Source organism: Gallus gallus, chromosome 2 (genome assembly GCF_016699485.2).
Source record: "Gallus gallus isolate bGalGal1 chromosome 2, bGalGal1.mat.broiler.GRCg7b, whole genome shotgun sequence".
Taxonomy (NCBI): domain Eukaryota; kingdom Metazoa; phylum Chordata; class Aves; order Galliformes; family Phasianidae; genus Gallus; species Gallus gallus.
Genome location: NC_052533.1, coordinates 128,221,109 through 128,248,262, shown reverse-complemented (window position 1 = coordinate 128,248,262; position 27,154 = coordinate 128,221,109). Strand labels below are relative to the sequence as shown.

The 27,154-nt window shown below is 43.3% G+C and overlaps 1 protein-coding gene across 4 annotated transcripts; it reads left to right on the top strand.

Annotated features, from left to right (window-relative positions):
• Positions 1-266: 266 nt before the first annotated feature.
• Positions 267-26,678, top strand: YWHAZ (tyrosine 3-monooxygenase/tryptophan 5-monooxygenase activation protein zeta). Of its 4 annotated transcripts, XM_046925734.1 has the most exons (7): positions 735-853; positions 2,040-2,250; positions 2,721-3,024; positions 19,212-19,335; positions 22,106-22,269; positions 22,372-22,467; positions 25,626-26,675. In XM_046925734.1, the coding sequence occupies exons 2-7, from the start codon at positions 2,243-2,245 to the stop codon at positions 25,683-25,685; spliced, it is 756 nt and encodes a 251-aa protein (XP_046781690.1). In that variant the 5' UTR covers positions 735-853; positions 2,040-2,242; the 3' UTR covers positions 25,686-26,675. The 4 variants fall into 4 exon arrangements, with proteins under 4 accessions (XP_040541509.1, XP_046781690.1, NP_001026514.1 ...); XM_040685575.2 differs by lacking the exons at positions 735-853; positions 2,040-2,250 and adding an exon at positions 267-374; NM_001031343.2 differs by lacking the exon at positions 2,040-2,250 and having other exon boundaries at positions 25,626-26,678.
• The last annotated feature ends 476 nt before the right edge of the window (positions 26,679-27,154 follow it).

Genomic DNA, 27,154 nt, shown 5'->3' with positions numbered 1-27,154 from the left:
GCCCGCCCCGCGCTCTCCGCGTCACCGGTAGTGCTGCGCGGCGCGGCTCGGCCCGCCGCCCCGTGGGAAGGCAGCGAGGGCCGAGGGCGCAGCGCACGGGATGAAGCAGCCAAGCGAACGGGGACTTCCAGCACCTCGATGAAAAATAAAAACGCGTTTGCAGCACGGGCAGCGTTCGGCATTCCAACGCCCCTCCTCCTCCCCCTCGGCGCCCGCGCGCTGCAGGCCCCACGGCCCGCCGGCCTCCCCGCGCCGCAGCCCACCCCACCCCGGCGGGATCTGCCCCCTCCGCTGCGGGCACGGCGGGGCCGTCGTGACTTCGCGACTCGCGCTAAGCTCGGGCCGGGTGGGAAACACAAAGGCGGCACAGAGAGGGAAGGAAACGAGGGGGTCGGCGGGAGGGGGGGGGGGGGGAATAGGGGGAGGGATGGCCACACGCGCCGCAGTCCCGGGGACGGCTCCGGGCCGGGGGCGCTCTCTCCGCCGTGGCGGAGTGACAGCGGCCGGGGCGAAGGGGCGGGGCGCGGCCCCGCGGCGGGGGAAGCGGCGGGGGCGGCCGGGGGAGGGGGACGCGCGTTCCCGCGGGCGGGGCCGCGGCGGGCCCAGGCTCGGCCTCCGCCCTGAGCGCCGCGCGCCGGGGGAGGCGCGGGCTCGTGCTCGCGCCCTCGGCGTTGCCATGGCGCCGCTTGACGTCACGGGCGGTGCGCTGCCCGTGCGGTAGCGGCGCGGTGATTGGCGGAGACGCCGTGTGTGGCGCTGGGAAAGAGGCTGCAGCGCAGCGAGCCGCGAGACAGGCACAGTCCGCGCCGGCCGCCCGCCCCGAGACACCGCGCCTCGCTCCCGCCTCGCGCAGGTAACGGGGCCCGCGCCCGCCCGCCGCCCCGATCTCCGGGCCGAGGCGAGGCGACCGGCCGGCTGGCGGGCAGCGCCGAGCTCCTACCCCTCCTTTCGGGCGGCTCCCGGCGGGGAGGGAGCGGGGCGGGGGGGGCTCGCTGCGGGGGGCGGCGGCGGCGGCAGGTGAGGGTGGCGGGGGCACCGCGGAGGGGAGACGGCCGGCTCGGCGGGGCGGGGGCCGCGGGGTGTGGCTGCGGGGAGCGCGGGGGCCCTCGGCGCGGCCCCGCGGGGAGAAGCTCGCCGGCCTCCCCCCCCCCTCCCCCTTCCCGCTGCCTCCCGCCGCCTCAGGGCCGGGCCCGCGGGTCGCCCCGCGCTCGAGGCGGGGAGGCGGCATCCTCCTCCTCATCCTACTGCTGCCGCTCCGCCGCCCCCGGCGCTGGGCGGAGGTGAGCGGGATTAAGGCGCACAGAAGTGGGCAGGGCTGCGGCGCCCAGCCGCCATGACAAAGGCGCGGGCGCGGCGCTCGGTGGCTCGGCGGCGGGCGGATGCGGCGGGCGCGGCGCGGGGAGGGGCCGCCCTGAGGCGGGGGCCGCCCGCTGCCCTCCCCGCCGCCCGCGGCTCCATCTTACGGCGGCGCGCGGCCCTCCCGCAGCCGCGGCGCTCGGCGGCTGGCCGCCCGCGGCGGCGCGGGCCTCGGCGCTCCTTAAAATGGCTCCTGAGCGCTGGGCGGATCGCCGAGCGGCGCTCCGGACTCGTGCCCGGGTGCCGGGGAAGGGGCTGCCGAAAGCGCCGGGTGCCCGAAGGGCTGTAACGCGCTCGGTTTTTGCCGTCTGCGGGAGGCAGCGCGGCCGTCGTTGGTGGTTTCTTGGTGTAAAATGACAAAAGCCTACCGGGTAAGGTGTGGGGTTTTGTAAGTGGAAGGCGTGGGAACGCATAAAGCATCCTGACCAAACTGGCTTATGATTAGATGAGCTTTAAAGGATGATAGATCCCAAAGCGCGTTGCCAGGGCCTCAGAGAGAACCGTGCCGGGTACATAAGAAGGTGGGGGGTGAGGAAGGATTGTTCTCCCCGCCCCCCTACCGAATAGGCACCAGGGTCTCTATCAGCAGACCAAGCTTTGACTGGATCCAGGTTATGAAGCATCCCCAGCAGCTCATGCTAGTAAAACACTGACACTGTTGTAATATTTCTTCCCAATTGTAGAAAAACTTCTTTTTATCTCTGAAAAATAACCCCTCCGGCCCGGGAGCTGTATCTGGGTCAGAAGGCCAGCGTAGCCCAACTGGAGAAGGGAGGTTCACACTGCTGGAGGTGCCATCCTTCGAGCTTAGGGATCTGCTCTGCTCTGACTTCAGAGCATCGGATGTGGGGTTTGATTGGCAGATCCTTCTTCCAGTCCTTTCTGGATGGAGCAGTAAGATTCTGTTAAGGCACAGAGTTGCGTGCTACTGCTTGCCTAGCCTTCTTTCTGTCTGTTCTTGTGATAAAAATACTGTTGGCTATTTTCTTTATCAATTTAGTTGCATTCACAATTAGGTGCAGTTGACACCACAGCTTGAATGTGTTCTTAAGAGAGGGTGATGGCAAGGAACCGGGATCGTGTGTGCACTTAAGATGGAAATTATTTGCTTCTGATTTCTTTGGATGCTTTTGTTTGCATTTCAGAAATAACTTAAACCATTTAACAGTGCTTTTTTAGAAAGAAGCAATGACTTTAAGCTTTCAGTTTGTGTGTTTGAGTGCTTGTGTGTCTTGCATTCCAGATTTCAGCTGTACTTCTTACAGTTCCAGGCTACTTAGAGGATGGCTGCTCTGCTTGTGAAGTTGAAACGTCTTTGTCCTTAACCAATGCCTTAATAATGCCTCACTATTTTTCTTCTTTAGAAATATCAGCATGGATAAAAATGAGCTAGTGCAAAAGGCCAAACTGGCTGAGCAGGCTGAAAGATACGATGACATGGCGAGTTGCATGAAGTCCGTGACCGAGCAAGGAGCCGAGCTGTCCAATGAAGAGAGGAATCTTCTCTCTGTTGCCTATAAAAATGTTGTAGGAGCCCGTAGGTCATCTTGGAGAGTCGTCTCAAGTATCGAACAAAAGACGGAAGGCGCTGAGAAAAAACAGCAGATGGCTCGAGAATACAGAGAGAAAATTGAGACTGAGCTAAGAGACATCTGCAATGATGTGCTGGTGAGAAATAATGAAACTGTTGATCTGTTTTAACTTAGAGTCTCGGGGTGAATGGTGCTGGGTCCTGCTAGGGCTGCCTCTGTCTGGCCTTTAATTAAAGCTGTGCTGTCCTATGCCATTTCTGAAGGACAAGATCTGAAAGCTGTCTAACTCTTCTTTCTCTCTAATGTATCGATTCTTTTATATGGAAATATCGTTACCAATGCTAATGTATTTGGAGACATTCTGAAACCTTATGTTAACTTCTCGTAACTACTCCTTTATATGCAGTATTTATTTGAGACTGAAACGGGTAAGGTTTGGTGTAGGGTTTTCTCCTCCAGCCCTCCCACACACGGTATTTGTGTCCCAGATCACACTGATTTCTGTGACTTTAAGATGCTGCACTAGTTGTAAGAACTACCTCTTACTCTACGGAAATTGTGCCCCTCCCTGGGTAAGATGATGTAATGTTAGTTATGACTCAGCCATGCAGAAAGCAGTCTGCAGAAAGAGACAGTAGCAATGCTATGATAGCCTCTTAAACTTCAGGTTTCCAGGAGTAAACAAAAAAGGGGGGGTTCAAAGCTAAGCATTTTCTGTGACTTTTAATTATGTTCAAGTCTACATACGCTGTTGCTTGGTAGATATATATTTTTTTTTTCAGTGGGAAATGGCTTCATAAAATCTGAGCCTCTTCCAGATGCTTATTCCACATTGTCTGTTTTTCCTACTGCCAGCACTGGTAGTGCTCCAGCGAGCACATGAGCAGAGGGTGTCCTGTCCTGCTGTCAGCTGGACATGGACCCTGCTGGTGTGTCATCCTGTGACCAGGTCGCATACCTGGACGTGACAGCAGCGTGAGATAGGGGGGATGTCTTAAGTAGCTGAGCATGCACTTGAAGACCTGATGTCGATGAGTAGCATAAACTTCACGTGTTGTGTAGGATAACTAAATACCACAGGTGCTGATTGCCTCTAGGAGGCTGGTTCTCTGAGGGCTTGTGGAAGTCAATGTGCATAACTTTTGAGCCTTGGCTTCCAGCTTAGGTTGGCTTCCATGGTTCTGGTAATGCCCCCTGTATGTAGGTTTCCTTATGTTGTGAGGATAACTTTTAAACTTCCTCTGTGAAAATGGAAGTGCCAAACTTGCTTATAGGGGGAAAAAGCTGGCTTAGTGCCTGTTGTGTGAAGTGGTAGCTTGTCTAAGTCTGGAAAACAGAGATTTTAATCTGATGTAAGTCCTTATTTCTTCTCAGTTTTTATTAATTTACTTTATTATTGGAGAAAGTCCTTGAGGGTGGGTGCTTCAGAAGGATCCAAGTTTCTTTTGTAAACTACACTTGTGTTGAAGGAATAATTTCTATTATGCCGTTGGGCTTAGAAACCCTTTTTAGCAGAACTTAACAAAGTGTTTGCAATTAGATTTTTTTTTTCTGATAATGGAAACCAGATGGAGGCAAATCTAGCTTGCTTTTGTTGTGCATGCTAAATACCAGACAAAAACAAAACCTAGTTGTTGAGTCTGCTGCAGTAGCTGAAGTATCTGGGAGAGGGGGATGCAGGAGGGGAGTCTTGTTTAAATCTGTTGCATCTCAAAAAGATATGAATTTCTCTCTCTGTGTGTGTGTGTGTGTGTGTGTGTGTGTTTAACAAGAGAAGTGTAAAGCATTCAAAGAAACGAATATCCTTTGACTTGTTCCTACTTCTAGACAGCTAATGTCTTACTCATTTTCAGTGTTGTCAGTCCAGTTTTTCTTAATAGATCAAGGGCAAACTGCTGTCCAGATGAAGCGGTGCCTCAGGCAGTGATTTACAGTAACTAAACCTAAATTGAAGGAGTCATTTTAAAATGGGGGGGGGGGGGGGGGGGAGAAGGGGTGAAATGTGGTATTCAAGTGATAGAAATGTAAAAATGCTTACAAACAGCATGCACCAAATTTGAGGATTGCAGTCAGGGATTAGATTTTATATATAAAAGATGTACTTGTTTCTTGGTTGAATTGTCCTATTCGCATGCATTTTTACTTGCCCAGAAATGTGACTGACTGTATTGCTTCGCCTGAAATCCACTTTGCTTTACTGGAGGGGCAAAAGAAAAAAGTGAAGTACCTTTTTTTCCATGAACAGGAGTGTGCATGTTGCCATATGCAAATGAAGAAGTAGGATTTTTTGTTTTTTAGAAGGTTCTCTAACTTTTGCATAGTGTAGTCTGGTGTGTAACAGCTCATAGAAGTGAAGAATAATGCTTAGCAAATTACGGTTTTTACAAAGTATGCCATTAACATAACCAGAAGTGTTAAATTTTCAGTTTTCAGTCACGAAGCCTATCCATTTCGGCACAAACACAGCTTGAAAACTTTTGTATCCTTTATTAAGACTGTGTATCTGTTTGAGCTGTTGTCTTCAATCCCTTATTGGGCTCTTAAGTAACATTTAATGCCCTGGAGTGTTACATCATGGCTGAGTGTGGAAGTGACTGCTGTTCAAACTTCTGTGTTGAGGGGAGGAGGAAAGCAATTAAGAGACTGTGACTGGTGAGATGCAGGCAGGGCTGGCCCTTCTGCAGCTCCTCGCCCTTCCCTCATTTGTTGGAATCAAACCACCAGTGGGTTGGAAGAAGCAGCCCTTCTAACCCACTTGGTGCAGAGTATATACCGAACTGTGGGTTCTGTTTCTATCTCTGCCACTAATTTAGGGGGTGAATAAATAAGAGTGGTTAATGCGGGACTTCTTTCTTGGTTTGTAACTATGAGATGGAGTGATTAAAAAATATTGGCGGTTACATGGGTTGATCCAGCTGTTTGTCTTTATGCTGATCTTGCTACAAAAAGTCAGCATCTGTGTCTTTGCCACTTCTTAAATGTTCCTTTCCTTGAGCTTGATGTGGAGAGCCCTTACAGCTCTCTAAGCAGGTGAACTCATCCTCCTGTTTGCTGCTGCAGTGACATCAGAACTGTTGATCCAGCATCGATTCTGTCAGATGTGTGCTGTAGTACATTCAGGCATATTACAACCAACTCCAATTTTTCAGTTGGCTTGGTAGCACTGATAAACTGCAAATAACTGTGACCTTGTGTGTCATGGAGACTGAATGTCCAAATACTTCAAGAGTAGTGGGGGGGAAAAATCTCTATAGATGATGCTTGAGTATGGCAATGCACAGTGTATTTACTAGAGTATTACAGAAAATTTCCAGCCTCAGTAATTTCATATTGATACAGGAAATTAAACTCTTAGCTAGCATGAGGAAAATTACTTAACTGTGTGCTTCACATCCTGTTTCACTTTCTGCAGTAGAAAATGTCTGAAATATGTCTGTATAATAACCTTTTATTTGTCATTTCCATATTAAAAAAAAAAACAACAGATGTTAATCAACAGGTGTGGATTTTCTTCAAAATGCTTTTTTTTGCAGTTAGTGGGAAGCAACTGTAGCTGAAGTGATTTGCATTACACTTACAGTAAGGTGAGTTTTCCAGCTAATGAGGATTCTGAAATACAACGACTGTGTAGAGAGGTCTTTGCACGGCTGGTATTTGATATGTCTTGCTGCTTGCATGTTGGTTTTCAGGAGGTCTGAAATACTATAGGCTTTCAGGCAGTTTCTGATATGAGTTAAATGTAAATGAAAAACTTAAAACATGACCAGCATTTTTTGATTTGCTGTGAATGCAGTTCTAAATGGCTGCCTTCTGTTCATACAGTGGTAGTCCCTTGCATTTCTTCCAAAATGTCTGGTGAGATTTGTCTTGTTTGTTCCCCATACCCAGTCTCTTGGGTCATCTGTCTTCCTCCCCCAGGTTCCCTATAGTTGCACCTTAAGTGGATCTTTGTTTGCTGTGAACAACTGCTCTTTCACTATTTCTTTTCTCTTTGGGTCCTTCCTCTTACTGTCTGAAGTGTCTTCCTGAAACTCTGGCTCCATAGGTGCAATATGACATCCCCCCTCCCTGCCAGAGAGACTTAAGGATAATGGTGCTGTTCAGGACCCTCTAAATAAGATTGTTTGCTTTATTGCCAGGTTATTATTTCATAGATTTTTATTTGAGTTGGAAGGGACCCTTAAAGATCATCTGGTCCAACTCTCCTGCAGTGAGCAGGGACACCTACAGCTAGAGCAGGTGCTCAGAACCCCATCCAGCCTGACCTTGAATGTCTCTGGAGATGAGGCATCCACCTCCTCTCTAGGCAGCCTGTTCCAGTGCCTCACTACTCTACTATAATAATAATAATAAAAACCCTTCTTCCTTACGTCTAGTCTAAATCTCCCTTATTTTAATTTGAAACCATTTCCCCTTGTTCTTCTTCCTAACGTCATGCCCTAAAGCATAAGGTGGTGCTCCTTGTGTGCCTATTTGGATTTCTTTATGTATTCTAAGTAGAGTATCCATAATGGTGGTTATTCTTGTGAGAAGAGAAAGTGAAGTTAAATCTCAGCTAAATGACTTTAGGTGTGCAATTCTTTCATATGTACTTCTTTTTCAGGGTAGGCTGGGGGAAGGCTTAAGTAACCGCTTTATGGCACTGCAGTTCACTGGGGGCTGAGAGCAAAATTCCATTCAGAATGCATCTAAATGGCTTCTTAAAGAACATAGCACAGAATTAATGCTTGTTGCTGTCGTACTGACAAATTCCTCAGAGACCATTTTCTAGATGCCAGCAAACACCTAGTATGTTACTGTTTTAGCATCAATAAAACCTGCTTCTGTGCAGAGTAAGGAGTGTCCTCCCTCCTGCGGGCAGCCATATGCTTTTTGATGCTTGCAGGCAAGTGTGTACATGCGGGCCATTCCTAAAGCTCACAGTGTCCTCCTGATGGTCAGGGAGTGTGGCAAGCCTACAGAGTAGGCTAGGGGTAGACTAAGCAGAGGGGTAGACTGATTGTATTACACAAACTTCAGGTGCTTTCATGACATATTTTTGTTAGCACCTCTGCGATACTGTCTAAACTAACATGTTTAGTTTAGTGACTCCTTCAGGCTTATTTATTTATTATTTTTGACTACACTTTTTTTTTTGTCTTTGAGAGACCTGTGCTGTGTAACTGATCTGTCTTGGGGGGGTGTGGAGGGGGACAAATTTGGAAAGTTCAACTCTGCTCAAAACAGGTATGCTTTGATCATTTGTCAGTCTTGTCCAATCAAATTTGGAATATATTTTGAGGGTGGAGATTACAATAGGACGTCCAGAGAGGTTCTGCAGTGTTTGGTTACATTTACAGTTAAAACAAAGCCATATCCATCTGTAAAATCAGAACTCGTGTTCCAGCTCACCTGCTGCCTCTTGCACTGCAGACCTTCAGGGATAGTCTGGCTCCATCTTTAGGCAGCTGTCCTGTCCACTGCAATAAACTCTGTTGGTATTCTCCAGGCTGAGCAAAGCCAGCTCTCAGCCTTTCCCCACGTCATGTGCCCCAGCCCCATAATCATTGTGGTGGTCCCCACTGGGCTCGTCTCAGCATGTCTGCCTTGCACTGTGGAGCTCAAACCTAGGCGTAGAACTCCAAATGTCCTCTCCTGTTTCTAAACTGAGCATTGAAAAACGTTAATTGGTAACATGTTAGCGATGTTTGTGGAAAATAAGTCAGTATTTCTTTCAAAAATTGCTTATCTGAATGATTATTTTTAAGATTCTGCAATACAGAACATGGCTAGGGTTTTGCCCTTCCCAGGATGATCAAAGCTTTTAATCAACTCTCCAAGTCCAGGTTTTTAAGTTCAGGTTCTTCTGATATAATTGCTCAAGCACATTGAAGTTAAGAGGCTGAGATGATTTGTATCAACATTATGATTTCACTTTGTTAATCCTTTTGATCACTTTCCTGGCTGTAGCTACACCCCTTCAGGTGTTTCTGGTTTTGTTGTCTTTTTTCTTTGCAGTGCAATTTCTTTTGTGCTTTTTCTCTTCTTGAAGCACAGGTGGTGTATTGTATTGTCCCTGCCTACAGCAGGGGGTTGGAACTATGTGATCTTACAGGTCGCTTCCAACCCAAACTATTCTATGATTGAAACTGTTGGAAAGCCGTTGAATCAGAATTAAAGCACCCATGGGTTGGTTCAAAGGAAACTGATTCTTAGATATCAATCATGCAAAATTAATCTGTTGGTTTCTGTTCGTTTCATGTTGTTTGTATAACTATCTGCTCTAAATGCATGGAACTTCAGCTCACATTTGAGAGGATTTTTCAATTCCAGCTTATGTAAGTACCTTACTGGTGGATGGGTCCTGAGAGTAAAGGTGAGACTGTACTGAGTAGTCTTAGCGAGAAACATGTCTATAATGTTGTGGTTTTGTAGTGCACCCATTTATCATAAAATTGGATAAGTTGCTTTGCACAAATGCTAACAAGGACTTAAATGTGGTATTATTTCTGATACCTGTATTTGCTATACGTGTGTATACATGTTTGTCCTCCGTATCTTCTTGGATTGGTTGGATGTAGAGCAAATCTTAATGATAAACAGCAGCCTGTTGTACTCACTTTGCTTTATGTTAATGCTTAATAGTTTACGTTAATGCTTAATAACTGGCTTTGATTTCCTTAAAAAAAAAAGGCAAAACCTAAGAACTATACATAGAGCTGGTCCTGTTCACTAGCTTCCAGTTAACAGCTGATGTACTTGAAAGCAATCTTGAGTGTTCATATACTTTAAGGTGATACAGTAATAAGCAGTAAAATAAAAATTGATCATGTTTTCTAAACTTGTTTTTTACTGAATGCTCTTGTGTAATTGCTTACTTTTCATTGGAGTCTGACAGAAGACTTGCAGTGCCTGTTCTAATCAGCAGTACTAAGCCATGCTGCTGCTGAAGAAACCAGCACATCTTTAAAATCAGATTTAATGCAGATCAAATGAAGTAGCCGGGTTTGTTTCTGGATCATCATAGAATGGCCTGGTTGAAAAGGACCACAATGATAATCAAGTATCAACCCCCCTGCTGTGTGCAGGGTTGCCAACCACCAGACCAGGCTGCCCAGAGCCACATCCAGCCTGGCCTTGAATGCCTCCAGGGATGGGGCATCCACAACCTCCTTGGGCAACCTGTTCCAGTGACGTTATGATGTTATGGATGTTATTACCCCTTTTAATTATGCAGGTAAAGAAATATTTAACAGCAGGAATTCCAGTTCTTCAGACTGTAATTGATCAGATCTTCAGTCTCTAATTGATCTTCCTAGGGCAGAGCAGGCTTACATCACTGCAATGGTATTTTGGTAGTAAAGTGCTTCTATTAGCATTGTATGCTATAAAGAACTCCTCGTAGATACATTGCTTAGTGCAGTATACTGCAGGTTTCAGGTGTCCTCAGATCAAGTTACTAAGTATAAGTTGTTCTTCTTTCTTAGCAAGGACAAAGTGTTACATCATGTTTCTAGGGCTTTTTAATGGTTTCTCTTCAGAGACCAGAACTGCAGAGTCTTCTGGCAGCTCCAACAGTGTTCCAGTTTGCAATACAGCCATAGTAGTTTTTGTAGACGTACCTGGCTAGCAGAAATTCTCATCCAACTTGAGTGCTTCCCATTCTGGATTATCGCAAGTTTCTTAGAAGGAGTTCTGTGGCTTTTTGATTATTTGTTTATTGAAGAACAGATATGTGCTTTTGGCACCTTGCTGCTTTACTGCAAGTCCATAGCATTCAAGAAGTCACAGTGCTGGCAAAAGCACAGAGAAATGCTGTAATTGGTTTTGCTTCTTGTTGAGTATTAATGCCTATAGCAATGCCTAATAAAACCTTAAAAAATAATTAGGATTAAAGTAAATTCCTTATTGGCTGCTGCCTTACATATGTATTTTCTCAGATTCCACTAAGTTGGAAAGGTGTTTTCACTTAGGAATCAGAATTCAGTTCCTTCACTGTCACGTGTTCTTCAGTGTGCCTTGGTAAAAGCCTGTAGCAATTAGTATGGGTGTGTTAGTCTTCTGAATAACCTCTAAGAATATCTCGTGATATTAAGTACATCTGTTTCCTGTGCCATCAATTCTAACTGGAAGACAGTGGTGGAAGGAAGGAGCTGGTGGCAGGCATGAAGCTTGAGCTGGGGAAGGCAGGTCTGCAACGAGAGCTCCATGTTTGGCAGTGGAAGCCTGGTGTGAAAGATGCTGCTCCTCATTGCTGTAGTTCTTATGCCTTCCCTTCACTGCAGATGGGTAACATGGCCATAAGTGCTGGATCTTGGCACTGAACACCCCCTAGGTGTTTTAGGGCATACACCTACTTACTGACTTAGTTCTAGCCCCCGGCGCACGTGTGAGCACGAGGATGATTTTTCTGGGTGTCCTACTTATTTCTTCCATGTCTTCCTCCGCTTGCCCATATGTGACACTGCTTTTGTTCTCTTTTTACAGAAACATATTTAGACTGTTTTAGCAGGATCTTCTGCGTGAGCTAAAATGTACTGCTGCTCTTTCTGCTACACAGGAGTCCTTTTTTTTTCTTCATTAGTCTTTAGTTTTTTTTTCCCCCCTTTATTGTCTTATTACTCAGGCTTTGTTTCTGTGATGTTTCCCCTTCTAGTTCTTCATCAGATAAGCAGCTGCTTTGCCATAATCAAGTGTACCTTTTTCCTCCTCACCAATGCCAGGTGTCCCTATGTATGTTGCATATCCCATGGTTGCATGAACTCTGCAGCTGAATCCCTGCCTATGGGATGGTCTGCGCTTTGTCCCATCATCCCAAAATCTGAATTCTTCCCCTGCTCAGGCTCGTCATTCTCACCTCATCTTTTCTCTCCTTGCCTGATTCAAGCTGCTGCTTGCTTCCTGTGTGGGCAGCCAGTTTGATAGGAGGAAGGGATAATGGGTACTGAGAACAGGCAGCAGGCTTGTTTTTTCAGCTGTTCCATCAGAGATCTCCAGTGCAATAGCAGCTAGTGGTATTTGTCAGACTTTCTCATATACCTGTTCTGCTGAGTGAATGAGTGGGTAAAAAAAAAAAAAATCTTCAGCTGGCTTTAAATAAGAGACTGCTTTTGGCCATAGTAGAAGGCTGGCAGCAGAACGATCCTCTTGTGGTGTTTGTGGGTTGTTTCCCTCCCCTTCCCCAAGAGAGTTGGAGGCCATCCACGAGGCAGCAGTCCCAGAGCCCTGATCCTCAACTCTCAGTAGAACTGTCATCAAAAGCATCCTAATAGGCTGTTTGAAAACTACTTGGGAAGGGACTGTTTGAAAACATCCCTCTCAAAAATAACTGTTATTTTCATCTGATGGCTCAGATAGGTGTGTTGAAATAAAAGTCCTGCTGGCCACAGATGGCTTGGTCAAACCCTTTGTAGTGAGTATGCAAATCTGTGCAGTGTAGCTAATTGCACATAACATTCCATGGCCTGTGTAACTTCCCTGGCTGTGGTGCTGACAGAAAACATGCATGGAAAGCCAAACACTAGCTTATTATGGGAACCATAGGTGTCTTGAACTTGTCCAACACACGTGATCTCCTTTGAGTCTGTCGTCTAAATAGGAGCATGTAAGGAAACAAGTGCAGAAAATCTTTGTAAGCTACACTACTATTCTAGTTAGGTAGTTGGATCTGCTCTAAGTACACGTAGTTCTTGTGGTGCGTGTACCTGAAATGTTGATCCCAATCAGTATTTTGAGTGTTTGCCTGTTTATATCAGATACTTTATAGCTCTTGAAAATACTTGAGCTCAGCTGTGCAGGTAAGGCATAATACACCAAGCCAACGTTGTACAAACATTCTGAATAGCTTTGTGCCTCAAACTACAAAAGAATAGCTGTTTCCCTGGGAGTACTGGAACAGTAGAGGGGCTTGGTACTCTTTGGGTATCAGCTGGTAAGTGTATCAATACATCTGAAAAGCTAAATCATAAGATTCACTGAGCTTCAGTTGGCTGTTATTGTGTTGCTTATTCTACCCAGTTCTTCAGCTGTATGTTGCTCTTCTTAACAGCCATCCCATCTTTCTTCTTTCCCTCCTCACCTTCTTTTTGTAGAATGCAAAGTAAATAGCTATCTGGATGTGCAGCGAGGGCTTTTGATTCTTGCTTGAAAATGGTAACTTCAGATCACCTGAAGAGTTTATCTAGTGGTCTTTTGAGGAGAGGGGAAGAAAAGAAAGGCAGACTTGAGCACTGGAGCTGAGCTTTTCATTAAATTGAAATTGGGAAGTACATTTAAGAAAAGTAATGCTTCCTCATGCCCAGATAGTTGGGTATCTGCAGCTTCTTTGACATAATATACTGCAGCCACTTGTGCAGAATATAGACCTCGTGAAGGTTCTTACACTCTTTGAAACCACACTTGGCTCAGAAAGTCCCTACACATGGATGTAGGCCAACAGCAGCATGCTATTTTTCTAATGGAGGCTTCTCTGAGGCATCGTTAGAGGTGAAGTAGTAGGTAGAATAGTCCTGTCAGCCAGTACAATCACACTGGTGTTCTTGTCATGTCCTGAAAAAAGATAATGGCATGTGGCCTGCATCATGAAAATAGTAGGCCACTGTCGGTTAATGTGCAATGTCAAAGAAATGGGTTTTCAGGCTGAGCTTAAAGATATGCAGTTTTTTCATGCCTTCTGGGTAACTTAAGAAAAAAAAATCTCTTCCCTATGTCCCATAGCACAAATTGATGACAAGTAATTAAAATTCAGCAAATGTTCCTGCTTAGTTTATCTCCAGAAGTAGAAGTAATGGTATAACTGTCGCATGGCTTTTGATATGACTGGAAAACAGAAGTCCTGCCGTGTTATCGGTTTTGCTCAGAAATAACCATTTAAATTGGCTAATACTTCTGAATGCATTCCTTTCAGTTTTTACAGGCAAATAATTTATTTTCTTTGCTCTTTTTAGAATTTTTTTACTCAACTACCTGTCTCACTGAAAGTTAATTCTTGGTAATTAGAGAGTTGCTTGTACTCAGTACTTAAACTGTAAGTTACCTGCTCATTTACAACTGCATTACTGTAGAATCAGGTGATTTTTATTGTTATGACTTGTTTGTCAGGAGGGGGATATTTCAAATGGAGAACTGAGCTGTTGAAATCTTCAGGCACTTCAGTAATTATGTAAAGTTCCCAGGCAATAACACTGCTGAAACTGAGCTTTTAATAAAGGGAAATATGCACAGAACTATAAGTAATGGGATGAAATTGAGGTATTGGGTTTTTTCTAATGCTTGTATAGTGGATTTGGGAATAGTCTTCTGGGCCCAAACAAGTCATATGCCTGAGATACAGACAAACCCTTTCAAAAGGGTATTTTGAGGCTGTAAGGAAAAAAAGTCTATTCAAGTCTCTATGGGTTGGCTTCCTGTCTTCAACAGAAGTTCTCACCACAGCTTGAGAAACTGAAGCATGTATGTAGGTTGCTCTGGAAATAATGGCTCCTATTTGTTTCCAAAGAAGATCCAGCAGATGCGAAGAGCACAATAACACTGCCTGACTGAGCAGATTTTCAGCTGCAAAACAATATTTTTCAACATAGTCAGTGTTGTTACCCAGCTCACCTGGGTGAACTGATGGAGCTGCTCTTCATTTTGTGGTGAGACAGCTGTGCACAGCCATCCAGAACATGGCTTATCTTTCATGTTGCTGCTGCTGAAATGTACCACCCACCACCTCACTGTGCTGACATCCGCTGCTGGGTCTCCATGAACGTTGAGCAAGTGTTGGTGAATGTCATTGTGTGCCATTTCTTCTCCATGGAGGAGGAATTCAGTAATATGCCTTTGCTCCATACACACTTCCATGTCAGATGCTGTTCTGTCAGACAGCAACAACATCTAACACTGCTGGTGGGAAGGTTCAGCCTCTACTGCCATAGTACCAACATCTGCTGCTGATGTCGTGGGCCAACATAATAAAATGGGAAGCATTTGTTCTGGAGCATTCATGTTTACAGTAAAAGCTGTTGAGCTTTTTGTAGAGGGTGTTGGGTTTTTTGGTTTTGATTGTTTTTAAAGACTGAATTGCTGCTGTTGTGCTTCTCTGATACTGAGCCTAATTCTTAAGACTGGCTTGCAAAACTGCAGGAACAAGTCCATAGAGGTTTCCATCAAAATAGGCTCAAAACTCATTGTGCTTATGGTTAATGTCATTGAATATGCCCTGCTCTAGCTAAAGAACTTAATTAAGAAAGTAGGAAAGTGAACGCTTTCTAATTTAGTGTTTAATATAAGCCAGAGTTGAAGTTCACTGGTGGAATAACAAAATTGTGCTGATGCAGTCTGTTGCATCTTTTGAGACAAAGGCTTTCTCTGCTGCATACTTAGTGGGGGAACGCACTGCATTTGTGAGATTGCTTATCTGTGGTATGTGTGAGCATAGCTGGCATCTCTGAGCCTGAAAGCACTGTCTGTCCCAGTCCAGCATAACAAAACCTCTTATCCACAATTGTGATTGCTACTGGTTGGGAAGCATTGAAGCTTGAGCTTTTCATTGCTAGCATAAGGATAAGAGTTGATATTAAACTTAATGCATGTATGTTTAACAGATAGGAGGAAAAAAAAGTAATTTTTCATTGAAAATCTCCTTGGAAAGAGTGCTTTCAACTTTGCCATGAAAAGTATTTGAAGCACTTGTACAGGCTGTTGCAGGTTTTAGCTGCTCTGAGATGCTGCATCTATCTACTTGACTGCAATGCCACGGTTTGCTTTACAGCGGTTAACTTTTGCTGTCATATTAAAAGCTCTGGCAATTACAGTTGAGGAATCATGGGTTTGGAAGAGGGCTGGCTTTTCCTTGAGCAGGTGTTCCTGCTAGATTGTTGTTTTGGTGTTGTAGCTGCCCATGGCATTGTAGTTACTGCATACTAATACATGTATCAGAAATGGGTAGGATCTTGGCACAATAGCTGGAATGTCTTAAATGAGCATGAGAGCCTGGGTACATAGCATGTAGGTGTAACATACCCTTCCTGTATGGACTTCCTTTAGTGGTTGGGATGCCACGTGCATTGTGGTGATGTGGCTTACCTAACAAGCTTCTTAGTTACAGATGAGCATGTTGGACTTGTTGTGGACTGGTTGTTACCACATCAGTGGCCCACACGGTGATCAACTCTGCTGATAAACGATGTCATATCAACTCGTAAGGGAGAAAGAAGGTAGCCATGTATTAGAACTGTTGAGTACTGCATTGGTAGCACTGTTGAATCAGTTCTTGTCTTATCTGTAGGAATCTTATTTTTGGACAAATACTGAGATACGGGTCCCTGCGGGGGGGGGGAAAAAGTTGCATCTTACAGATCAACCTTGCAGTTACATTTTCTTTTAAGACAAAATTCCCCAGAAGCTGAAGGGGGAACACCATTAAATAATGTCAGATTTGTTTTTTACCCCCTCTAGTTTTATGGTGTATTCTGTAACTGGATTCTAAAAGGTCACTTATTTTATTGGTCTCGTGTGTGACTTTCAGTAGCCACACTGTGCAGATCGCTGCTGTCACTGCAGCTTTGGGATGCTCTGAATCTTCATGCTAAATTTAAAGGTGTTCTGCGTTCACAACTTCATGCCAGTAAAGGGGAGTATGTCCTGAGATGAAGAGATCGGTACACGTAAGAGAAATTGAATATGTAGTACTAAATGTTATTAGATAAAAAGTAGGAGAAAGATCTTTCAGTGATTTTTGTATTCAGCATAAATGAAATACTCATGAAGATATGTGACCTACCAGTCCTACCTGGTATCTAGGTAGAAAAGACTTCCTTCATCCAGATAGGAGTGAGCTACCTGTGCAGTCCAGGAGTTAGACTTGATGTAGGTTATGCTGTGTGAATGAACAACTGTTCAAAGGGATTTTCCTAGGTCATCAGTCTTCAACGTTGGCTTAGAACACTTTTTGCTATGATTCTTACTCTCCAAGCAGCTATTGCCCTGCTAACATCTACCTGATAATTAAGGCTTAGTTGATAGCCTTTTCTCCTCCATGTCTGCTTGTATGATTAACCCATTGAGTTAACTCACTTGAGACTTAAGTGAAGTTCAGGTCTGGAAACTTGGTTGCTGCAGTGGGAGCTGAGCAGAGCTGTACTCTTCAGTCAGCTTCCTTTACAAGTGGAGAATTTATTTCTTGATCACTGCAAATGCCTTGGTTAGGACAATTAATGGAGTGTACAGAAGGAGGACAACTCCCCACAGTGCTGGGGGGGGGGGGGGGTGCAGTCTGCACCTGCCTTAATTGCAGTCCTAAAGAGACAGCCTAATAATAATAAGCCTTACTCCCAGTAGTTAAGAACCTTCAGTTGTCACTGATGTCACTGTCTTGGCAAGGATGAGAAGCATCATAGCTATGAATGCTGAAGTTTCTTAAGGGTAAGAGCAGAGCTGTAAGTAGTTACAGAGAGCCAACGTGTGCCCTGTGTACCTGGCAGCCCTCTGCTTGTGCCGGTAGTGCTGTGGCAGCAGTGGCACTGAGCCCTCCCGGTGTAGTTTGTGCCCTCCAGAAGGATGATCCTCTGGCAGCTTGGCAGCCTGTTTGGCTCTGTAACTGTGCTTCTGCTGCCTTGCTCGTGTTACATTCCCTTTGCTGCCAAAGGATCATCTCTGCTGTCATTCTAACAGAAAGCGAGAGCGCAGTATTTCTTGATGTATCCTTGCATTGTTATCAAGTGAGGTTATAGACCAGCCTTGGCCATGCTGGAAATAGCAATTAGTAAAGATGACTCTTTCCCCCGTTATGCTGAAACAAATGAAGCCCTCTTAGTGTGGGTTATTTTAATCTAACTGGAGCATAAGCATGGCTGAACCTTTTCTAACTTCTGTTTCTGGCAGCCTGGCTTCTTCATTACCCTGTCTGCTGACAGAGATCTACTGTAATAGGTCACTTCACTTTGACAGTTTTCACACGAGTTTGAGTCTACTAGGCTAAATATTCATGATCTGTATAAATAAATTAGCAGTACTTAAACTTGTTCACTCTTGTTCTTCCTGTCTCTGACAAGATTTTCTGTAGCTTGATGTCAGCTGGCTTATTGACCAAAGCAGTGCCGCAGGTGCCATCGGGGCACAGTGGTTACAGCCTGCTGTATTCCTGTTGTGCCTATCCCCAGAGCCTTTCACAAGAGACATGCAGTTAACACACAGGTTGCTATCTGCAAGGAAGTACTGTATGGTAGCCATGATTCTGTGGGCTTGAACATCACCCATTTCTGTGGTGTCATTGGAAAGATGAGCCAAGAACAGTAAAGGAAAACTGAAATGTCATTCATCTAATTGAAAGTGGGGGGTGAGGGGGAAGACATCCAAAAATTCTTGGAGAAAAATAAAACATTAAATTGTTACATAGCCTTAGCAAAGTTTATGTAACAGCTTCTGATTTCATTTTTGAGTACTCGGCAGCGCTTCTGCACTTATTCTGGTTTTTAAATAACTGGCTTTTCTTTCAAAGTCTGACTTCAAGCACTCACTATCAAGAAGTTTGACAGGCTTGTGCCTTAATTTGACTAAATGTGTTGGAGCCAGTGATTTTTTTCTTCTTTTCATCATAATAGAACTCCTGCTAAATTACATGACTGCCTCAGCTGGTAACTTGCGATGTTAATTTAATAAGCAGTTAGAACAATCTAGAAAAAAAGACTGGTCTTAACTGGTGGCCTGTAGGGGAGATTTGGTGGGGTGACTCCAGAGAGCTGCTGTTGCTCTGGAAGGGATGGATGGGTGGCTCCTGTTAGGGCACCATGTAGTCACATAGCTGAACTGCTGCTGATTCAGCTGTCTAGAAAGGCAGGAATCCAGATTCACTGTGCAGTTTCTCTTCGTTGATTCTAGTGTAGAGTTCCACTTAATGCTAATTAAAAAGAAACCTCATTAGCCTGGCCTAGTTACCACTGCCTGTGTATGTAAGATGTTTGGGTCTCCGATTTGGCAGCTGATATTTTGAATCCTTTTATCATCTGTGGATGTCGACATGATTCCATTGTGTACGCTCTGCCCCGACTCTTTGGATTATATTATTTTCGTCAGGACCTACAGAAACCCTTCCTTTCACTCTTCAGCTTTCATCTGCTAAAGGAACAGACTTCTTTCCTATTCTCCCTATAGAGTCACAGCATGGAACGTTCCTTTTAGTACCCAGAATTGTGATCCAGAACACGCTTTTTCCTTAGCTGAATATGCTATGTAGGATGTGACAAAAATAGGCAGAAGTAAAGCTGTCTTGACTTTGAAATAGATGGTAGCATAATCAAACTGTTGGTTCAAAAGCTATGAAAGTATGCATGTTCAAAACGCTGTTCTTTGCTTCTGTTTTAGTCTCTGTTGGAAAAGTTCTTGATCCCTAATGCTTCGCAAGCAGAAAGCAAAGTTTTCTATTTGAAAATGAAAGGTGACTATTACCGTTACTTGGCCGAGGTTGCTGCTGGAGATGACAAGAAAGGTATTGTATGTCAATTGTCACTAAATTTTTGTTAAACTGTATTGCTTTTAGTGGACAGCAACACTGCTGTAACTTTTGGAATGCTTCTTTTTCAGATGTAAATTTCTTTAGTAATAACCTTCCTGTTTTCTAAAACAAAATCGTAGGCTGCTGGCTTTCAGATAAGTTATGAGGGTTTGTGTACCTCTGCAGATTGAAGCAGGAAGCAGATGTGCAGTCTGCAGTCACAAAACCTTGAAATCAGATCCAGTGTATGCATACAAGAACGTGCCTTATCACTGAAGTACCAGTTCATCCTTTTTTTCCTGGATATCTGAGCATTGTTTTTACCTCTTTGCAGGGGGTCACTGTAGCTTTGTGAAGTGTTTTTCGTGCTAGTTCTCCTGTGTTTCTGCAGCATGCAAGAAAGTCTGCATAGGTTCAGTGAGCAGAGAGACTAGAATACACCTGGGGAAGAAAAGGATTAATAAAACAGATGTTACTGTTAAGTAAATTTCTTCCATAACCATGGTAGTTTGATTTCTAAATGGCTCTTATTTCCTAAATTTCTTATGTAGCTTGTCCTAATAGCAGGTAAGTTGCCTTTACTCAAGTTTGGTAAGTAAAGTTAAAATAATGTACTGAACTGCAGCAGTTAAGCCACGTAGTGCATTGAAGAGGCACCTAAATAACACCTTGTCTTTGTGTGGTCACCCTCAATTCAGGAGAATATATTACATTTAGATAGCACTGTCCACAACAAACTCCAAGCTGTTTCCTGGAGCCATTCCCCACAGTATGCTAGATAATAAAGTTATAAAGAATAGTAAGATAAGACTTAGTAAACTAGGATTTGATTTGACTTCTGTTGTTTGCTGCACGCAAGCTGACCTAGTCTTGGTGACTGCAGAATCACATGCGTAACAAATACATTTGTTACTGTGTACCATAGCAGACCTATTTTGATTCAGTATTCTCTCATTTACAAACTAGAAGGTATGTTCTCATGAGGGTAGTTGCTGACTATAAAGTTAGACTGAAAATCTTTGTTTAACGTAACTTTAAACTTCACTTTTATTCAGCTCGGTATCCAAGCTCAGCACTTCCCAGTGGGTTTGACTTGCCAGATGAAGAAAAAACTTGGAAAGTCCATCTGGCTCTTAGTTGCTATGGCTCCTCAAGTATTTCATCGTGGAGGTTTTTTTCTGCGTGCTATCTGTGATGCCTAACCTTGAAAAGGAGCAACTGATAATGACTGTAGCCGTTTAGTTAAGCAGATTTTTTTTTTACAGCATCCATAAAAAGCTCTCAGTTAGAGGAATTGGATTTTTGCCTTCATAAATCAGCTTATTACATTGACCAGAGTTTTCTTACGGCAATCTGGTGGGCAGGAATGTCAAACAAGTAGCCTCACCCTGCTGCTTCAGCCTTCAACCTGTGAGCTGTACGATGCTATCTGAGGAGGACAAGGTTGAAAATCCTGCAGATTTCTTACACTGGATGACTCACTTCAAAATAAACAAAATACCTAATTTTGCTATAAATTCCATGAATCAGTGCTCAAAAGGTAATCCTTACCTTGTCAAGTAAGGAAAAAAGCACGCTTTTTGGGAGCTTTTCCTCAAACATAAACATCTAAAATGAAATGCTGAAGTTAATTGAAGCTGCTTATTTTTCATGCTGCTTGTTTTGGCTTTCATAAGCAGCACCATTTTCTAAGACTTTCCCATTATGGAAATAGTAAAACACCTCCCACCGTTTCTAAATTTAACTTCCTGTAAAACCAGTTCTTCTCAACCGTAGTGTACAGAGTGCTGGTCGTTTTCAGGGCACTACAGCAGTTGTCTGACTTCTCTGAAGTGCTCACGTGATTGCAGTGAATTAAGAGGGCCAGACCCCTCCACGTTGAGGAGAACAATTGGATGCTTTAATGTCTATAAGTCTTCAAAGCTGAAGCAATAGACGTTGTGTATCAGAAGTACACCAAATCTGAAAACAAATACTGATATTTTTGAGTACTTAACCTAAAGATTTTTCTCTTTGTTTCTGAATACATGAGACTGGCACTTAGAAATCACTCTGGAAGTATTTCTGGTTTGATCCAGAAACATCAGGATGTGAATCCTTTTTTGTCTGAATCGAATTACTTCCTGCCCACCTCTTTCTAGATGGTATAACAGTCTTTGAGAGTGCAGAATAATGGTCCCTTTGTTCTGAGTGTCTACCTCCTGTGGTCATCAAGAGCACAGTCCAACTTCTGAGCCGTGCTGGGCCATATTTACTTCAGGTTTATGTATGCTACACACTATCTTTGCCAAGCAATTTGAATGAGGAATCGCAGGTGACTGTTAAGGAAAGGATTCAACAGGATAGGCAAAGGTCATTGGGACTTTCTATGACTCATGTGCATCTGTAATGCTTTGCAGTATTTGAAGACATGGAAATTGCATTGCATCAAACCTGTGTGTAGTTAAACCTTCAACATTGTACCTCTTTCCTGTAGACTGCGGGCTTTGTTTGTGAAACACTGTCAAAGTGTTGTAAATATCTCACCTGTTAATACAGGCAGTCACAGGGTAGCAGAGATGCTTGAATCTGTGACGTAGTCAATGATAACTTATTAATTTTTAGATGATTAGAAAAAGTGGAATGTTTATAAGGTAACTTAAATGCTCGTTAACAAGTGTTCACTCTTAACATAATTTATTCACACAACTGTGAACTGATTGTATGTCAGAATACAGTATTTGAATTACTTACTTGCTGTGGGTTTGTTTGTTTTATCCTAAAGGGATTGTGGAGCAATCACAACAGGCGTATCAAGAAGCTTTTGAAATCAGTAAAAAGGAGATGCAGCCAACACATCCGATCAGATTAGGTCTGGCTCTAAACTTCTCTGTGTTTTATTATGAGATTCTCAATTCCCCAGAGAAGGCCTGTTCCCTTGCAAAAACGGTAGGTCTGCAGGGGGTGGAGGGGGGGGGAATTCCACTGGTTTTATTTGCATAACCTTTTGTTGCATGGCTAATGAGCTTTGGGTGTCTCTTTCATCTCTAGGCTTTTGATGAAGCAATTGCTGAACTTGATACATTAAGCGAAGAGTCATACAAAGACAGCACGCTAATAATGCAGTTACTGAGAGACAACTTGACAGTGAGTATGGTTGAATTTTACGGACTGTGCATAGCAGAAGTGGTCCTTACAGCAATCAGGGTTGTTGGGTTCATCCCCAGCTGCGGAATTGTCTGTCACTTGCAGATGAGTTCACGTTGTGTTTGAGTGTACATCTTCTCCTGTATCTATAGGCCAACTGCCATATTTTTCTAACAGAAAACAATTTGACCAAATGTTTCAGTCTTTTTATTTGAGTAATTTAGCATGTTCAAATGATGTGGTTTGGAAACAAAACAGCTACCTTTTTATTGTAACAGCATTAGCAAACACGGGGTTGCATTTGCTGCTTTGAAACGTCAGTCACATTTCCTATAGCTTGTTTTATGTGCTTGCACCTATAAGAGACTATATGAAGACTTCATAGCAAATCCATTTAGGGTCCTGTTGTTGTCAATTTCTGGCTAGTTTTTACCTTTAGCAAAGCTGAAATTGGAATTGTTGCAAGTCAGGCTATTTGCAGGGCAGTCATAGGATGGTCTTATTCCTTTTTAGTTGGGCTCAGCTATCTGTGGTGTAAGATGGGGACTGTCACTCTGTCAGAGTAAACAGAATCTTCATCTTGTAGTTTTTTAACCTACCTTGAACTGTAAAAAAAAAAAAAAAGGCAAAGATAAATATCTAAACGAAACAGTAAACTTAAGCAAGCGTGCGGTGCTGTAATTAATGACATAGTTCACTTCCTGGTCATCTTGTGGAGAAAAGGGAGAACTACAAGCAAGAGTAGAAAAATAAGCTTTTCTTTTGTTGCCAGATAGAACTCCTTGTTCATATGTTAGGTGCATCTGATGTTGGAGACCTTTGCAAATACCTGGACTTTCCTTAATGTAACCGAAGTGAAGTTGTTCAGTTACATAAAACTGGAGCTGCCATATTTTCTGTTTGTAAGGCTTTATTTGCCTGTTTCTTGGAACCTTTTCCACTAGAATGGCAACATAATATATTTCTGGAGAACTACTTGCAATAGTTCCAGCTGTTGCTTACAGTACAAATGGCAGAGATTTCTCAATGTCTTCAGGGGAGACAGAGCGTTGGCTTCACTCTGTGTGTGCTGTCCCTTGGGTGAGGTTGCTCAAGAGCTGTCCCTTGAATGATGGATCAACTGAAATAGACAATAGAAGCGACTTTAACTGCCAGCTTCCTAGTGAAAATAACATACAGCTTGCCATAGCACTGTGAGAGAGCTTTGCCTCATCCTGGAGCAAAAGTTGGACTGAACTACCACTGTGTATGTGTTACCTTAGCAGGGCCTGAGAGTTGATGTCAGGTTTCTATTGTAAGGGAGATTTTTCTAGATAGCTGCGAGGTTCCATATGCCTGTCAGATGGCTACATCCTGTCTTATATGCTTAGTGTGATCTGCATGAGTATTGCTCTTAGGTTAATTCCATGTTTTTTCCACAACTTTTGATGTGACTTCTGACAAAGACTGCAATGAATATCTTCAGTGTAGACGGGCCTGGTCTGCTAGTTGGGCAAGTCTCTTGTCTTTTAGATGCAGGCTTTTGATAGTGATTTGGCATGCTGATCGCTTATGTGTAGTAGCAGCTTTCTCAGTTGTTAATTCTTTCTAGATTGAGTTTCATCTGTCTGAAGAAGTCTATTGAGGACTGAAGGCAGAGAAGTGTTCAGAGGATTTTTTTAATATATCAGATCAAAATCTGTTTTACTGGGATTGCTAGATAGTTCATCTTTGAGTTATGAAATTGTCTTGTGTGTTTGTTTCTGGGGAATGGGGAATATCTTTGCCCATTACCTGTTCCCCTGAAGGCTTTTCTTCCCAGCTGTTTAAATAAACTCTGCTCTCTCAATTGGCAATCCCTATGCCAGGCAAGCTCTTCTTAGCGAGTAAAGGTATGTACGTATCTTTAGATATTCTAGAGTTCAAGTTTTAGAAATGAAGCATCTGATAAATTGCTGACAAACTCTTCTTCCTGCATTTATCAGAAATGCATGGAGTGGTGCTGAAATAGAGAGTAATGGATTTGAATGCGGTGTAGGGATTAGAAACAGACAAGTGTGTTGCGGTCCCAAGTAGACTAACTTGTGGCTTAATATCTTTAGTAAGGAGTGTTCAGTGCAGCTACTGTATGTTATTTGTAGTAAGAACAAGGCTATTAGGCTTGCACAAGATTCTCTATTGTCCTGTAACTTTTGAAAAGATGAAGTGGTTCTGGTGCTAATATTTTTTAGCATCATATGGGACCTTCAAAAAGGTAGATCCCAAACCATGCTAGAATGTGAGTAGACAAAAAATTAAGTTATTCTTGGGTTTTACTGCTTACTACCATGGAGCATGAAGGACTCAGTTAAGGCTGCTAAAGCTCCAGAGATTACAAACAGCATTAGGCTGGTAATGGTTTCACATAATAATAATTCCTTTGCTCCAGGTGTTGCCTTGGAACTGATGCTTAGTTTCCTAAGTGATGCTGAACTTTGATATATGGCTCCTTAACATGTTTTATGGAGCTGAAAATAGGATTTGGTGCATACAACATATTTAGCCAGATCTTTCTTCCCTCCTTTCCCTTCCCTCCGGGTTTGGAAGCACTACGGGCTTCTCTTTAAGCAACTGTTTGTATCTGTAGCCAAGGGATAGTGATTTTAGTGAAATGTTCTGTTTGTTTTTTTTAATAAAAAACAAAACAGGCAAAGCTTTTAGATGCCTATTCTGAAGAAAAGGTAGCATTCACTGTTCTGTTGGGCACGGTGAGAGACTTTCACTAAAACTTTTCCTTCAGAAAGATGCATAAATCTGACTTGGAAGTCTCAAGGAAACAAATTTTGTTAGTTCCTTATTTGTATGCAGCTGTTCTGTATCTGACTCCTGCCTGCTTGTGGTTACAACATAGCGAACCACGTGAATATGAAACCTTGGGTTTGGCTGGTCATGAACTTCCTTGTTAAAAGCAGTGCAGGGTTAGGTCATCTAGGACCAGATCTACATTTCCATGTAAAAGTGATAGCTATTTACCTTTCCTGCTGTCTGCAAAGGGCAATATGTGGATGTGTTTTTTTTTCCCATGGCACTTAGTATAAACTCTTAGAATATTATTAACAAGAAAGCTAGCTTACCAAATAATGATTGCTTGTTGTAAGTATTAATATGTTACGTATTTCATTCTTTTCTTTCCCAAACAGTTGTGGACATCGGATACCCAAGGAGATGAAGCTGAAGCAGGAGAAGGAGGGGAGAATTAACCAGCCTTCCAACTTCCGTCTGCCTCATTCTGAAATTTACACAGTAAACCATTTGTCATCCATGCTGTCCCACAAATAGTTTTTGTTTACGATTTGACAGGTTTATGTTACTTCTATTTGGATTTCTATATTTCCCATGTGGTTTTGTTTAATATTAGGGGAATAGAGCCAGTTAACATTGGGGGAATTTATCTGTCTTCATCTGAGGTGGCCAATATAGGGTTGTGAAATTTTTATACGAGTTTTACATGTTTGGCATAGTACTTTTGGTACATTGTGGCTTCCACAAGGCCAGTGTTAAAACAGCTTTCTGTGTCAAGCGAGGAAGACTGCTTGCATATTGGTCTGTCGTGGTGGAAAAAAGGGATAATCGGTTGCAGCCACAGGTGTAGTTAGCATGAATAATCAAGCTGGAGCACACATGGCTGTGAATAAACTGATGTCCCATAGATATTGCATGTCGAGTAAACATGTGAAATCTGTGGAATATACCAATCAAGTGTACATCTCTGATCGCAGCTGAAGTGTTCCTTAAGACAGTTTGATAACCCAGTCAACTTTCTCTAGAGAAGGACAGAGAAACGGTTCACATTCCATTATTTGTAAAGTTACCTGCTGTTGCTTTCATTATTTTTGCTACACATTTTATTTGTATTTAAATGGTTTAAGCAACCTAAGAACAAATGTACAAGTAAAGATGCAGTACAAATGAATTGCTTGATATCCATAATGACACTGTATATCGAGCACAGCAGTAAAACAAAAACCCATGTATTTAACTTTTTTAGGTTTTTTGCTTTTGTGATTTTTTTTTGATACTTGCCTAACATGCATGTGCTGTAAAAATAGTTAACAGGGAAATAACTTGATGATGGCTAGCTTTGTTTAATGTCTTATGAAATTTTCATGAACAATCCAAGCATAACTGTTCAGAACATGTGTATTAAGTTGATGTAAGTGGAATAAAAGTTTTATGAATGGACTTTTCAACTACCTTTGTAGATTTCATGTGATCTCTTTCCACTCTTCTTAAAGTAGTAGCACTATTATTATACATGGATTAAATGCGGAAGTAGTTCTGCTAAGGAGAATCTTAACGCGTGCTTGAGCGTGTAGTGAACTTCATGGAAATCAAATACTTCACATCAGATTTTTGGTTGCTCTAATTCATAGCTTTTTAGGTGGCTGTTGCTGGCTGGCTGGTACTCTGGAGAGGTCTTACAGTCTCCATACTTCGGGCCAAATGCATGTGCAGTTATTAAAGAGCTGACCTTTTGAATCAGTTCTAGTCAGTGGAGAGCTTCCAGCTTCCCTTTCTGAGTTCTTCAGAGTACAGCTGAGGAGGAGCCTCCATGGCATTCAGGAGGTTTGGACTTCCTAGCTCAGCCAATAGAAAGGCTCCATGGAGTAACGGTGTTCTTCCTTTCCTTGTCCCTGCTGATGTCTGTGCCGATGTTACTCACAGAATA

Coding starts and splice junctions, on each gene's coding strand:
- YWHAZ (XM_046925734.1), top strand. Junction 19,336..22,105: donor TGCTGGAGATGACAAGAAAG/GTATTGTATGTC, acceptor TTTATCCTAAAG/GGATTGTGGAGCAATCACAA. Junction 22,468..25,625: donor TACTGAGAGACAACTTGACA/GTGAGTATGGTT, acceptor TTTCCCAAACAG/TTGTGGACATCGGATACCCA.